General features: G+C 36.4%; 1 protein-coding gene across 1 annotated transcript in view; it reads right to left on the reverse strand.

The window, feature by feature from the left end:
* Window positions 1-16,625, reverse strand: part of Ir25a (ionotropic receptor 25a) — a 113,444-nt gene that overhangs the window by 71,666 nt on the left and 25,153 nt on the right. The window contains exons 5-7 of the mRNA XM_068228108.1: window positions 16,131-16,303; window positions 4,207-4,312; window positions 2,350-2,586 (exon numbers count right to left, since the gene is read on the reverse strand). Coding sequence (XP_068084209.1) covers window positions 2,350-2,586; window positions 4,207-4,312; window positions 16,131-16,303 — 516 coding nt within the window. The remainder of the gene's footprint in view (window positions 1-2,349; window positions 2,587-4,206; window positions 4,313-16,130; window positions 16,304-16,625) is intronic.

The following is a 16,625-nucleotide window of genomic DNA, read 5'->3' on the forward strand; positions in this document are numbered from 1 at the left end:
ACAAACTTAATTTTTGGTTAATAAAATAATTTGTTTGAATCGAATTGTCTGTTTCAATTGTCGAATTTTCACAGACTTACTTTCATTTTACTTATTTTATTTTTGACCCCAAAGATTAGAGTTCACATAACATATGTTTAAAACACATTTAGTATTGGCACACAAACACTACGATATTTCTGAAAATATAACAGGTATCATTATACAAGATTCCGTATTTTTAAATCATTGACAACAAAAGTGAACTTAATTACTTAAAAAATTACTTGGTGGAATTATATGATTTAGATTCAACTAGAAGGCTGTTGTTGGCCTTGAAGAGGAAGTGGTGGGATTTTTAATTTTATTTTTTACAGTTTGCTTTATGTCGCACCAACACAGAAGGTCTTATGACGATGAAGGGATAGGAAAGGCCTACGAGTGGGAAGGAAGCAGCCGTGACCTTAATGAATTAACCACATCTTCACGGCTGCCAGCAGTGGAGTTCGAACCCACTACCTTCCAGTTGCATGCTTACAGCTGTGTGCCTCTAACTGCATGGCCAACTCGCCCGGTGATGTGCCATAAGTAGTGAGGGTCACACCAGGCAAATGCTGGGACTGTACTTTCATTAAGGCCAAGGCCACTTCTTTCCCACTCCCAGGCCTTTCCTACCCCAACGTCGCCATTAGACTTATCTGTGTCAGTGCGACGTAAAGCACATTGTAAAAAAAGTAGTGGTGTTGATGATTCCTGTACTTTGTGTTATAGTGGTGAATACTGAAGTTGTTTCATAAGTCAAACAACCGTATTATATCTTCTGAACATGTTGGAGTACAGTAAGTGAAATATATATATTTTAAACTGTGTTACACTGTACTGGATGTCACTGACTGATGGAGTTTGTGTGCACTGGTGATTAGTTAACACTATGCATCTGATGGTACAAATATTATTAACACACTTCGCACAATTGTGTGCCACTGTTAGTAATACTATTGCAACCATGAACTTTTAAGTTCAACTGCATGAAAGATAACCATGTTATTGATTTGTTTGTTACCTTAGAATATTGTCAGTATCATTTTCTGCCAATAGATTTAATTATCTTTCAATAATAATTGGTGGGGACAACATTTTGTTAGCATGTGCACTAAGCTAGTTTTGACGTGCTGCTGACAAATTTCATGTGCTAGATAATAGGTACGGTAATAATATAATTGATTTCACGTCCCACTAGGTTATCAGACATGCCGAGGTAGTGGAATTTTTGTCCCACAGGAGTTCATTTATTTGCCAGTAAATGTACTGACACAAGACAGTTGTATTTGGAGCACCTTCAAATACCACTGACCTGAGCTGGAATTGAACCTGGAAACTTGAGCTCAGAAGGCCAGCCCTTCTACCATCTCAGCCATTCAGCCCAGCTCATATAATAACTTACTTTCTCTACAATAAGATTATAAAATTGCATAATTCCACAGCAAAATCTGACAGAACTGTGATTACTTTTCTGACAGTCTAAAACATGCTGGCAGAGGTGCATGAGACCATTTTAAATAGTCCAGACATATAGTGTTAACCAAAATCAAACCAAATCCCATGGTGCAACAGCCCCAAAGGGCCATGGCCTACCAAGCAACTGCTGCTCAGTCTGAAGGCCTACAGATTACGAGATGTCGTGTGGTCAACATGATGGATCCTCTCGGCCGTTATTCTTGGCTTTCTAGACCGGGGTTAATGTTAACAACGCATGAAAAATTTAAGTGCAACTGGCTGTGCTCCAAGATGGATGAAGTGAGGTTGAAGAGTGGTCATACATGGCAGAAATTTACATCAGTGTCATGTGGAGCTAGAAGAAGTGTTGGGTGGTAGAGGTTCGGCATTACAAACTGTTAAGGCTTTCAAATGTAGAGGCACAGCAACTGTTGAACTGTTGCAGAGTGGATGTCTGCATCCACTCACGTAGAGGTGTCAGTGGCCATTATCTAAAAGTGCTTAACAGAAGCTAGGCATTGGAATGTGCACAAATTAATCACACATACAGGTATTTCTGTCTCAACAGTGTTCCGAATTTTATAACAGGACTTGCAGATGCGCAAGATTTGTGTGCATAAAAAAACGATGATTTCTATTTACTCAGCTTTTGATAATGCCTAGCCATTAGCTCCTGTACCCAGACCCAATTTGTTGCTCTAGCATTGAGAAGTATATTCCAGTGGTCTTCTAAACCTAGAGTGGATTTACATTTCTGCTGCTTTATTGGAAAATATAAGAAAATTAATGCATGAGGGTTTGTATAAGGTTCATATATTTAGAAAAATCTTTAAAAATCTACTTCTCTGCATACTTGATCATAGGAGCACTTACCTCTAAAGTAACAACAGTGTAGACAGTAACTGCAGCAAAGTTCTTTAGTACTGTTTCATTTTTCACTTGAATCTCCATATCAAACCCAGCACTCCAGGAGCCTACCGGCTCTACATTCTTGTTGATTTGTTTGCCCGACTTATCAAACTCATATTTATGAATGGGCATGGTAAATTTCATGTAGCTCTTTCCATTCTCTGTGATGACCATCTCGCCCCAGTTCATCTCATCTTTTACCTGCTCAACAAATACAAAATTATTTTCTTGGCTGAAGTATGCAAATGTCCAAGAAGTTTGTAAAATCTTATTAGAGAGAAAGAAACAACTTTATTCAGAAATAAAGTGAGGCTCTTCCATTCTGGAAATGCAATGTTACACAGCTTACTGATAAGTTAAAAATCCAACAATAAAGAGAAAGCTAAAATTAAATTTATATTTGTTACAGTTTGTAACTACAAATAGGTTTATATTTGACCTCTAGAGTTGATTTTGAGACCCATACATATGGTGATCAATGATTTTGATAGAATCTATTAAGATGGTTTCACAGAATTGTATCAATTTCTGTTGATCAAATTTAAACTTTTTAAAGAAATTGAGAACAGCATCTGAGACAGTTCTGCTTGTTCCAAGAAAAGACAACAGAAATTTTAAGCTTTTGAGTTTCATACAAGTGAAATTTTTTTTTGGTGTAATAGTCTTCATATTTTCCGTATATTGCTTATTTCTCTCTTTCAACTGAAATAGACTGTTCAGGATCATTGGTTTCAAAACAGATAGTTGGGTCCACAATGAGAGCTTCAGAGCTATTTTTGTGAAAAGCTACAATATCACTGAACTGGTGGTATCCATTAAAATTGACTGCAAAGACTTCATAGCTGTGAAGTCCTTTTTAAGCCACTAGTTTCTTGAGTTTATGTTTAACTCCATGGCGGTGAGAGTTAATAAGTTTTCATTATGAGAACTGACTCACTGCTCACACCATGTACTCCACCAAGGTTGGCATAGTTGATGCTGATATAGGTAATGTTTTTTTCTTTTATTGAATGCAGAACTACAGTAAATAGACAACTTAACCTATCTGTTTGTCCTGCGAACTGCGGCATTTGGCGTTTGACTCATGTTTTACTAAACTGCTGTGTGATATAGTATTCACCCTATCTAGCGGACTTTATGTTAACTATGGACTCACAATTTTTCTGTCACTTAGCCCCATTATACACAGTATTGGAGTTGACACACAGTCATTTGTATATGAACTCATTTCACTTTTTTTGGCACTTGACCCTTCTTTACTTCACCTATTCATTTGAAAGAATACGGTATTAAAAAGCATTCTGAAAATGAAAATCACCTCAATAATTTGTTAGAACTCAGTATTATAGGTAATGTAAAAATCGCTGTGCAGCTCAGTGGAGCCTATCACAAATCTACACTGAAACACAATGAACAAGTAGAATTAAACTGCAACATTTTGTCTAAAATGATCAGTTTTATACAGCTTTGTGGGGATTTTGAATTACTGTAGCTCTAAGATGACCAGGATGTAAGTTTTCAATACAATGGTTGTTGAGAAACTTGTTGGCAAGAAAAATGAGGAGAACGAAGTTCAACTTTTATCATTAGCAAGTACGATGTCAGTTAGTTTCTGAACAAACTGCCACTACTTTCAGGATGATCATATTTGTATAATGTGTGATTCAATACTCAATTTTCAAGGAATGTTGCACAGCAGAGAGGTTTGATTAGTAACTGATGAGATATTTGAACGTGACAACACTTTTAACATGGAGACATGCAGTTGGCTTATAGTTCTGACAATACATCTAACAGCAGTTCATGATGAAGTTCACTTACCTCCTTGAAAGGCGTGAGTAAGTCCAAACTGGTACGCACAGGCTTGTTGGTCTCACTGTAGTCATTGCACGAGATGTAACCATCAACAGGTATTCCTGCCATATCCCTGTTGAACATAAGAGAAAGAAATAATGAATATATCCAGTCAGTAAATTATAGAATCTCATATATATATACTCCATGAAAATAAACTAAACACCCAGGAACCAAAAATTGGATTTTTTTTTTGCTATTTGTTTTACATCGCACCGACACAGATAGGTCTTATGGCAATGATGGGATAAGAAAGGTCTAGGAATGGAAAGGAAGTGGCCATGGCCTTAATTAAGGTGCCTGGTGTGAAAATGGGAAATCACGGAAAACCATCTTCAGGGCTGCCGACAGTGGGGTTTGAACCCACTATCTCCCGGATGCAACCTCATAGTTGCGTGCACCTAACCGTATGGCCAACTCGCCTGGTAATAATTGGAAAATTGAATTAAATAGTATAGTCTGTCTTGTTGCGAAATAAACAGTTGTTCTACAGTGATGATGACCATTTTGCATCTTGTATTAAATCTTGACTTGCTAGCTAAGTGTCCGACAATTCAATCTACACATCTTTTGTGGAAGTATCAAATAAGCTTCTCATGAACCACTTTTAAATAAAATTGTATTAATTTCTTAGGTGACTTAGGCCATGAAATGAAATGTGGAGGCCATTCTTGCCTGAATTATGACCCTGTTTCCTGAGAGGGCTTTAAATGAAATTCAAAATAGGAAGCTTTCCATTTGGAAGGCATCTGAAATGCTTTCATTTCACTTCTTATGCATTTTAATTTTCGGGCCTATCTTTCAAAACTATATGGATGAATACTCACAATTTAAGAGATAAATTTGGTCATATTTTCTTTGGTACATGTTTTGACCTGTTGTGGACATCATCAGCCAAACACAACTAAAAAAAACATTGGAATAACATCTTAAAATCTATGAATGGACACAAAAATTGAAATCTGTAAGGAATGAAACCAAGAGTTTGTAAATCAATACAGAACTGTCATGAAATTTATTGTTTGCAATCTGAAATGTTTTCTGTTCCTAGTATATTTGTGTTTCGTTAGTCTATACAGGCCTGTCAAGAAGTATTAATATGTTTGTTTAACATATTCAATGGGCATATTTAAGTGAAAAGTGGTGGCAAAAGGGGCTCTGGTTAAGACGCAGCAGGTCGTTATGCTACTTAGTTTCCAGAATGGGTAAAGAAAAAAAAAGTAAATAAATGCAATGCAAATTTCATTCTTATACCAGTTGTACAGTATCATTTGAAGTAATTCCACATACTGTATATCAGTTGACTATATTTGTAAGTAGTACAGGAGATATTACAAGTAGAATTTTGTAAACAATATAAATTTATTAAGGATGAGCAGTGTGTTAATAGAAAAAAATTGTTAGCATAAATTGTATAATATTGTATTATAGGAAAATTTTCTTCCCTTGTTAATTTAATATTTAGTGCTTGACAATAATGAATTTTAGTGTACCATTTGCCACCGAGGTAGACATCTCATTTGCAAATAAAGAGATTTTGATTTGATTTGATTTGAAAAACTGATTTCAATAAAACATGTTTTAATACCAGTAATTCAATATTTTTGTAAGTGAATGTTATTAAAAGTAGACATTTGGTGATTTAAATTGAAGCATATGAACATGTAAAATAAATTTTAAAATTCTATCATCAAATTTATTTCATTCTTCCTCCTTGCTAATGAAATGATGAATGTGACACTGGAATGTACAAAACCTTTAATACTCCAAACACTGATTTTTTACACCTGATAACCTTTTACTTCCCTCTACTCATGCTTACCGCTAATTAAAACTTTCCTGCTTAAGAATTGCATTTTGTTACATTATTTTTGTACCGTTAATCATTTCTTACTAACTTAAGTGCCTGAAGTAACCTATATACAAGAATAACTTTCTCTTCCATATTAAACTTACATTGGCCCAAGTTACCCCTCCCCAAATCTGGGGAAGATTCGGCCACTATTTATTTATCTTTACTCCAGCTAATAGTGTGCAACAAATTTCTCTCAGTTTGTTCATGTGAGAAAACGGAGACATCATACACTTCATCTAAATTCACTGTTATTTTTATGTCAGAATATTTAATAAACCCTGGAAAGTGGATGAGTCACCACAGTTGATAGTATGTAATTATACCTGTTTTCTTCCATTCTCTGCATAATAACAAGAGTCAAAATTTCAAATTTATTTTCAGTTTTACAATATCTTTCTCATTCATATATTTCTCTCTGATTTTTGTCTCTTTGCAGTCTTTTAGTAGGTATGGCACTTCCATGATGCTGAGTGCACCACTAAAGATCTTTAACATACAAACAAAAAATGTGATGTGGAAAAGAAAATGGGGCCTCTTCTTGCCAAAGTAAATTTTATAGCACAGCTGAAAAAGAAGACTTGGATCAGACATAATTATTTTCTGTCTTTTATTGACATTAATTCATTGTTTCATTCTACAAGTAATATTAAATCATTTTCTTTCTGAATTTCAGAATCCTGAGATGGAAATGTTAGTTTTGCATGTTCACTTTTTTTCCTCTGTAAGGAAAATGGTAAAAACTCAATTTTGGAAACTTGCAACAATTTTTTCCCCTTTCTTCTCCACAAAGCATGGAGCACCAAAAATTGACCGTTACAATTGTGATTGAACCTGCAGTTTTAGAATATGAATCCCAATTCTGATACATCAAAGCAGATATTTTAATTGGTGATAAAGTGGTATGAATTATAAAAACTCTCCACCAGACCAGGACACTGCAGGATCTCAGAAGTAAAGAAACACTATGAAGGATAGGAACACATACTTTGTGTATGTTTCTATCCTCCTTCCTCACTTTCTCTGTAATAGATATTTTCACACCCATATGTTACCTTCTCATTTCTTTGAAAGGTGAAATGGACATTATTTTCTGTCTCTTGTGTCCTCAACATGTAACATTTTCTTTGAAGTTCCTCTACAGATATAGTAAACCAACAATAAAAGAGCCAGTTTTAATGTTTATGACAGTATTGTGAAACTGAAGGTTGAGTTACCCTTGAATTTAGGATGAACTGAGTGAGATAGACAAGGGAAGAAGTGTTGAGTGGCTTGCAGCCAAAGAAAGTCTCATTGGATCCAAGTTCCTTATTGTGTGCATTCTTAGTGAACAATGAGATGATATCTGGTCTCTATTAGGTAATTTAAACATTCTCATTCATCATGAATCATAATGATCTCCTAGGGGTCCGACTCGTTGGCTGAACGGTCAGCGTACTGGCCTTCGGTTCAGAGGGTCCCGGGTTCGATTCCCGGCCAGGTCGGGAATTTTAACCTTAATTGGTTAATTCCAATGGCACGGGGGCTGGGTGTATGTGTTGTCTTCATCATCATTTCATCCTCATCATGATGCACAGGTCGCCTACGGGAGTCAAATAAAAAGATCTGCACCTGGAGAGCCCAACCCGTCCTGGGATATCCCGGCACTAAAAGCCATACGACATTTCATTTCATCTCCTAGGGCAAGACATAGACCCAGGGTTCCCTAGGCAGTTACGGTAATAGAGTAGGCCTAATTAATTTTTGTAATTTGGTAAACAAGAAACTTTTATTTATTTAATGTACTTTATCTTTAGAAAATAGACTAGCAGACTTAGAAATTAAATAGACAAGTATCAACTTTACTTTACTCACTATAATTTTTACATTTATAATTATAACTATAAGATTACATTTTGACATATTGTAATGTTCTATGAATATATCTATTTCTAAATTAAGTCAAGTGAACTATTTTCTATCTCATCCAGAAAAATGGACATTATTTTCTGTATCCTGTGTCCTCAACATGTAAAATTTCATCCCATGGCTGGAGCCCCCTCCAACATTGGGGACCTAAGCAGAAGTTCACCACTGATAATCTCCCACCTCCTTCAAGGATGTTTGCTGCTCACGTTGTCATGTATGCAACATTCATCAGGAGGAGGATAGGAATCCATATGTAAACACAATGACAGGCAGCTGTAGGCAGATTGAGCACACAGAGAAGAGGCAAGGACACTAAGAAAATACAACGGACAACACGGGAAACATCCCTGCAGATGGCTGGAATTCACCTTTGTCAGCCTCCCAAAGAAACTGAATTCTTTTTTTTTTTTTTTTTTTTTTTTGCTAGGGGCTTTACGTCGCACCGACACAGATAGGTCTTATGGCGACGATGGGATAGGAAAGGCCTAGGAGTTGGAAGGAAGCGGCCGTGGCCTTAATTAAGGTACAGCCCCAGCATTTGCCTGGTGTGAAAATGGGAAACCACGGAAAACCATCTTCAGGGCTGCCGATAGTGGGATTCGAACCTACTATCTCCCGGATGCAAGCTCACAGCCGCGCGCCTCTACGCGCACGGCCAACTCGCCCGGTAAACTGAATTCTAAACAATGTAGTGATTACAGGCTGACAAGTCAAGTGAGTCTCTGAAAGTGTTTTCAAGAATTGTACACTCTTCCTTTTGAACAGCAATGAAGAAAGCAAGGAGATGTTTCTTAATATAAACATTACAAAAAAATGTTCATGCTAATCGGCAAGCAGAAAATCAACAACACTCTTATCTCATGTTGTCACAATTCAAGTATGTGGGATGCCAGCTAACACAGATGTAGAAATTAAAACTGGCATGTTGTGGAGTGTTAACGGTGCTGCTGTATTACTCAGATTGGATTTAGAAATGGTCTTGATGCTAGAGACGCCCTAGTGTCTATCCAAGTTTTAGTTCAAAATTGTCTTGACCAACAACAAACTTCTTTGCTTGCTTCAATGATTCTGAGAAAGCTTTTGACAAAATTAAACATGATACCTACATCAGCTGAAACACTGCTTGACAGTAAAGATGTGAACATCAAAAGCTTTGGAACCCAACAGCTCATGTCAAAATTGAGAACCACATTCCTGAAGAGATCATGATACTGAAAGGTGTGAGGCAAGGTTGTATCTTCCCTCCAATCCTTTATAACTTACAGTACCATACACTGTGAAACCATTTTTTGAATTGCCTTTGATGAAGTTGATGAAGGAATTCAGATCTCAGATCCACTATGTGGATGACACCATGATACTTGCTGAAAATTTATAATTTTATAACTTTTAGGTTTTTCAGTCTGCCGAAACTAATTTTTGAGTGATAAATTTATAAACTACCTGCAAGAAGATACAGGGTATCAGTATTATACTTGTAAAAGAAACAACATGCGGTTAGGGGCGCGGGGCTATGAGCTTGCATCCAGGAGATAGTGGGTTCGAATCCCACTGTCGGCAGCCCTGAAGATGGTTTTCCGTGGTTTCCCATTTTCACACCAGGCAAATGCTGGGGCTGTACCTTAATTAAGACCACGGCTGCTTCCTTCCCACTCCTAGGCCTTTCCTATCCCATCATCGCCGTAAGACCTATCTGTGTCGGTGCGACGAAAAGCAAATAGCAAAACAAAAAAATAGAATGACATGTTTCATTCTTGAAGCAACATCAACAGATTCTATCAAATCACACTCAAATATTTCGAAAATTATAAACATTTATGTTTATTTCTGTTTAAATAATTATGAACTTGAAAATCTGGAACTTAGCTAAATGAAGTCCTGTGTCCTGTCCACTCCAGCATAGAATGCAAGGTGATGAAAAAACCATTGCTTTGTCTTTGGCACAATTCCAGCTGGCCAGTTCAGTTCGTTGACCTAACCAGGTCAATGACATGCTGTATTTTTACTTTTAGGCATTTTAATTTCGGTGCTCACATTATTGCCGCTGCTCCCGCTGTTGCAACAGAATTGGCATTGCCAGGAGTGTGTTTCTGAAATTAAAACATCTTGTGTACAGCCATGACCTCTGACATGTTGTGAAGTGTTACCACTGCTGCTGTGTGTAGGGTTGCCAGATTTCCAGATGGCCAATAAGGAACAGTCGCTCGATTCCAGATAGCAAATAAGGAACACTTCCATTTCCTTGGCATATAGCAATAAATTAAGGCTCCATAGCCATGATTAAGAGAAGAGACCAGGGTTATATTAACAAATAAATACCAGTAATAATATAACAGCATCAGCGTGAAATATGTAGGTACTTAATTTATTAAAAACTAATAATGCGTTAGTCTTTTCATTGAAATGAACATTTCACAAGTACTTGTCATATGAAGAAGCAATTTGTAACAGTTTCTTATTCAACAAAACTTTCTTGAGAAATTCCGTACAATTCTCATCATAGTTGAAGTACACAAGAAGTTCATTTTTTATTAAATCTACTGAGCATCTATTTCTGTCATCTCTCCATTTTATTGCAATTCCTGAAAATACTATTTCAGTATATGCATTCGATGGAAATATACCAAAGACAAACTGAAGTACCATCAAAATGTTCTTCAGTTTTTCTCGGCCAATTAAACCGGTGATATATACCCACCTATCTGGTATTGTTTTACTTAGGAGAGTTAGTTTTAGCTTTCCACCAGCACCACTCCCACCAGAAACAAACTGATTATTTCTACAACTTCTGAACACATGTCAATCAATCAATCAATATTGATTTAGGGCAGTCGCCTGGGTGGCAGATTCCCTATCTGTTGCTTTCCTAGCCTTTTCCTAAATGATTTCAAAGAAAATGGAAATTTATTGAACGTCTACCTTGTTAAGTTATTCCAATCCCTAACTCCCCTTCCTATAAAGTTTGTCCTCTTGAATTCCAACTTTATCTTCATATTGTGATCTTTCCTACTTTTATAAATGCCACTCAAACTTATTCGTCTACTAATGTCATTCCACGCCATTTCTCTGCTGACAGCTCGGAACATACCTCTTAGTCAAGCAGCTCTTCTTCTTTCTCTCAATTCTTCCCAACCCAAACTTTGCAACATTTTTGTAACGCTACTCTTTTGTCGGAAATCACCCAGAACAAATCGAGCTGCTTTTCTTTGGATTTTTTCTGGTTCTTGAACCAGGTAATCCTGGTGAGGGTCCCATACACTGGAACCATACTCTAGTTGGGGTCTTACCAGAGACTTATATGCCCTCTCCTTTACATCCTTACTACAACCCCTAAACACCCTCATAACCATGTGCAGAGATCTGTACCCTTTATTTACAATCCCATTTATGTGATTACCCCAATGAAGATCTTTCCTTATATTAACACCTAGATACTTACAATGATCCCCAAAAGGAAGTTTCACCCCGTCAATGCAGTAATTAAAACTGAGAGGACTTTTCCTATTTGTGAAACTCACAACCTGACTTTTAACCCCGTTTATCAACATACCATTGCCTGCTGTCCATCCCACAAACTTTTCGAGGTCATGTTGCAGTTGCTCACAATCTTGTAACTTATTTATCACTCTATAGAGAATAAAATCATCCGCAAAAAGCCTTACCTCCAATTCCACTCCTTTACTCATATCATTTATATATATAAGAAAACATAAAGGTCCGATAATACTGCCTTGAGGAATTCCCCTCTTAATTATTACAGGGTCAGATAAAGCTTCACCTACTCTAATTCTCTGAGATCTATTTTCTAGAAATATAGCAACCCATTCAGTCACTCTTTTGTCTAGTCCAATCGCACTCATTTTTGCCAGTAGTCTCCCATGATCCACCCTATCAAATGCTTTAGACAGGTCAATCGTGATACAGTCCATTTGACCTCCAGAATCCAAGATATCTGCTATATCTTGCTGAAATCCTACAAGTTGAGCTTCAGTGGAATAACCTTTCCTAAAACCGAATTGCCTTCTATCGAACTAGTTATTAATTTCACAAACATGTCTAATATAATCAGAAAGAATGCCTTCCCAAAGCTTACATACAATGCATGTCAAACTTACTGGCCTGTAATTTTCAGCTTTATGTCTATCACCCTTTCCTTTATACACAGGGCCTACAATAGCAACTCTCCATTCATCTGGTATAGCTCCTCCGACCAAACAATAATCAAATAAGTACTTCAGATATGGTATTATATCCCAACCCATTGTCTTTAGTATATCTCCAGAAATCTGATCAATTCCAGTCGCTTTTATAGTTTTCAACTTTTGTATCTTATTGTAAATGTCATTTTTATCATACGTAAATTTTATTACTTCTTTGGCCTTAGTCTCCTCCTCTATCTTGACATTATCCTTGTAACCAACAATCTTTACATACTGCTGCCTGAATACTTCTGCCTTTTGAAGATCCTCACAAACACACTCCCCTTGTTCATTAATTATTCCTGGAATGTCATTCTTGGAACATGTTTCTGCCTTAAAATACCTATGCATACCCTTCCATTTTTCACTAAAATTTGTATGACAGCCAATTATGCTTGCCATCATGTTATCCTTAGCTGCCTTCTTTGCTAGATTCAATTTTCTAGTAAGTTCCTTCAATTTCTCCTTACTTCCACAGCCATTTCTAACTCTATTTCTTTCCAGTCTGCACCTCCTTCTTAGTCTCTTTATTTCTCTATTATAATAAGGTGGGCCTTTACCATTCCTTACCACCCTTAAAGGTACAAACTTGTTTTTGCATTCCTCAACAATTTCTTTAAACCCATCCCAGAGTCTGTTTAGATTTTTATTTACCGTTTTCCACCGATCATAGTTACTTTTTAGAAACTGCCTCATGCCTGCTTTATCAGCCATATGGTACTGCCTAATAGTCTTACTTTTAAGATCTTCCTTTCTATCACATTTATTTTTAACTATCACAAAAACAGCTTCATGATCACTAATACCATCTATTACTTCAGTTTCCCTATAGAGCTCATCTGGTTTTATCAGCACCACATCCAGGATATTTTTCCCTCTGGTTGGTTCCATCATTTTCTGAATCAGCTGTCCTTCCCATATTATTTGCCATTTGTTGGTCATGCTTCCTGTCGTTCGCATGTCATCAATATTCAGCTTTTCCTGAAAACCTAGTGCCTCCACTAACTTTAAAATCTTGCTGAACTGAGGTGAGTTTCCTAGAGTTATACAATTCATCAGTGAGAAAACATTAGAATCATCACTAAGATCAAACCATTTACATAGATAATTAACACAAACCTCATAGACATGTATAAAATCATTTTCACAGACCTTAACTTCCCCAGTAAGCATATCGTTCAATTTATTTAATGTGCAAGTCACTTTCTAAACAAAAAACAAAAACAAAAAATGATTCCCCTATTCTCTGATCCAGTTGCATTTTCAAATTTCTCATAACAGTATATACCTCACAGACTGTAAGATCACTCTTTTCAAAACTAAGAACTGACTTATTGAAAACATCTGCTAAATGTAACAAAAAATATAGATACAATTCTACTAGAAGTGTTTGCTTACCAGAATATGATTCTGAGGAAACTAACAAATATTTCTTAATGAATACTGGACAGTCATCAGCACTTGAAAAATAAGATACTATCGCTGGGAGGTTTCTCAGCAGTCTTTCAATAGCAGGCTTTATACAAAGCCATCTTGTTGGCACATGTCTGAACAAATGAGTGTATTCAATATCAAGAAACTGAAAGAATTCTTTTAAGTGTGGAACTCTTTTTGCTGAATTTCAAAAGTAATTGAATACTTTAATTATAAACATTTCAATATCAATCGACATAGAATTCATTCCGGCTTTACATGAATTGTGAACAACATGCACATAAGAATTAGACTTAATCAAGGTTGGATTTTCTGCCTTTAGGTGTACATACACAGAATTTTTTTCCCAAAATGAAAATTTGTGTTGTCAGCAGTAAAGCTTGTTCCGAAATTCTGTTATAAATTTGTTGAGACTAAGAGGGGAATTCCTCAATGCAGTATTATTGAACCTTTATGTTTTCTTATATATATATAAATGATATGAGTAAAGAAGTGGAATCATAGGTAAGGCTTTTTGCGGATGTTGTTATTCTGTATAGAGTAATAAATAAGTTACAAGATTGTGTGCAACTGCAACATGACCTCGATAATGTTGTGAGATGGACAGTACGCAATGGTATGATGATAAAGTGGGTTAAAAGTAAGGTTGTGAGTTGCACAAATAGGAAAAGTCCTCTCAGTTTTAATTACTGCATTGATGGGGTGAAAGTTCCCTTTGGGAATCATTGTAAGTATCCAGGTGTTAATATAAGGAAAGATCTTCATTGGGGTAATCACATAAATGGGATTGTAAATAAAGGGTACAGATCTCTGCACATGGTTGTGAGGGTGTTTAGGGGTTGTAGTAAGGATGTAAAGGAGAGGGCATATAAGTCTCTGGTAAGACCCCAACTAGAGTATGGTTCCAGTGTATGGGACCCTCACCAGGATTACTTGATTCAAGAACTGGAAAAAATCCAAAGAAAAGCAGCTCGATTTGTTCTGGGTGATTTTCAACAAAAGAGTAGCGTTACAAAAATGTTGCAAAGTTTGGGCTGTGAAGAATTGGGAGAAAGAAGAAGACAAGCTGCTCGACTAAGTGGTATGTAATACCAATATAAATGGTCAGTTATTGGACATTATAAATTTTCCAGCTAACTCATTCCTGGTATGCACTAGCCAGCATCTTTGTAGGTGTGCTAGGTACCAACTGATGAGGCCAACCTAGCACATGAGGACGAAACGCTGGCAACTAGGTTTTATAAATTTACTCATTCAGGACAAAAGAAAGTTGTAGATGTGAGTTCCACTTTTGCGTAGAGGGAAGAATTGTCCAATGAGACTAGCACCAGATTAAAATTGACAAAGTTGAACCTGTTCTATGGTGGAATTAAAGGCTTTCTGTGTTGAACAGAAGTCTCAGTTCAATCGGGACCCCAATGAACCTGGGGAAAGAAGATAGTATTAACGCGGTAATCGGATAGAGAACAAGCGAGGCACCGGAAAATATAAACGATGACTCACCTTGCGCTGCGTGGAACAAACTTGCTGGATTGAATGGAACTTACGGAGTGAGCGTGGCGCGGCAGGAAAGGGGTAGGTGAATACGGAGGGGAGGAATGACGTAAGTCTAGAAGCATATACGTAGTTATATTTGTCAATCGTGCAACAGAGGAGCAACTGCCAACCTGACTATCTCATCAAGAGTTTTTACGTGACTTCACAAGATTTTACTTGTCATTGTGAACACTTCTGTTACTTTTATCATTATTTGCAAATACGGTTTTTTCACTTTTATCTGTCATTCCACCACCAACCCATCCTTCTAGATCCTCTCATTTCTCCATACTATTTTTATCACTATGTCTTTTACTGTTGTAATTTGGCTAGGCTGATGATGGTCCACAGTGGACCGAAACTAGTACCTTTTAATGTCATTGTAATGTTTTTGTAAAAACATCACATGATTTTTTAGTATTGAGAAGGTGGAATATTAAAATTTTGTATTTACTTTAAGCGTAATATTACAGTATCAGAACTCACTCGTGTCAGCCAGAATGTGGTAACCAGACACAATGCTTGTATAACACAGGAAGGACAACACTTCCAGCATCCTTTATAAGGTAAGATTTCATATAAAGTTGTATACATGCTTAAAGCTGGGCGGCCGTAAGTTTGGTTGAGCCAGCTGCCATAGCGCAGAGTACAAACACAGTGCATTTGGTCTTAGTTTATATGAAAGACCCTCTATCCACCCATAATAATGGAATCATTCTTCAGATATCTACAGTCTTGATGTGATATGAGTAGGATAAGGATAAAGCTGGACAAAAACAGAAACTAAGGAGAAATAAAAAGATAACGTGTGTATACATGTGCTAGAAGATATGGAACATAGGACATACACAAACATGAGTTAATTTATATTGATTTAAATTCTTACACTTGTTTGACCCTTCTCAATGCAAAAGACTTAACTATTTGAATATATAGTCCTAATTTATAGATATAGCACTTACTTAACTGCCACAATGCCGCGCACCATAAGGTCAAAGTAGAAGGCAGCCACTATTGTAGGTTTTGCTGTCACACCATACTTCTCTAGCTTAGCACGTATTTCAGGAGATTTTGGGTTTGCAGGCTTGGCATGTAGAAACAGTGCTTCGCTGCTTGGATTTACAGGCTCAGACTCCTACAAAATACAAATACTTATATCAATAATAATGTTTATGTCCCTTCATAGATGTCAGAAGGTTGTAGCTAGTGCCCTGACAAGTAAGTAGATGAAAAGATGTCTTAAAATTTTCCTATGTGATCATAACCAAGGTAAATAAAATATATTTCTGAAGATGAAGTAATTTATTTTTATTATTATTATTATTATTATTATTATTATTATTATTATTATTATTATTATTATTATTATTATTATTATTATTATTATTATTATTATTATTATCTAAGATCTTAGCAGAATGGTCAGCATACTGGCTTTCAGTTTGAGGGCCCCAAAT

Source organism: Anabrus simplex, chromosome 1 (assembly GCF_040414725.1).
Source record: "Anabrus simplex isolate iqAnaSimp1 chromosome 1, ASM4041472v1, whole genome shotgun sequence".
In the NCBI taxonomy this organism is placed as follows: Eukaryota; Metazoa; Arthropoda; class Insecta; order Orthoptera; family Tettigoniidae; genus Anabrus; species Anabrus simplex.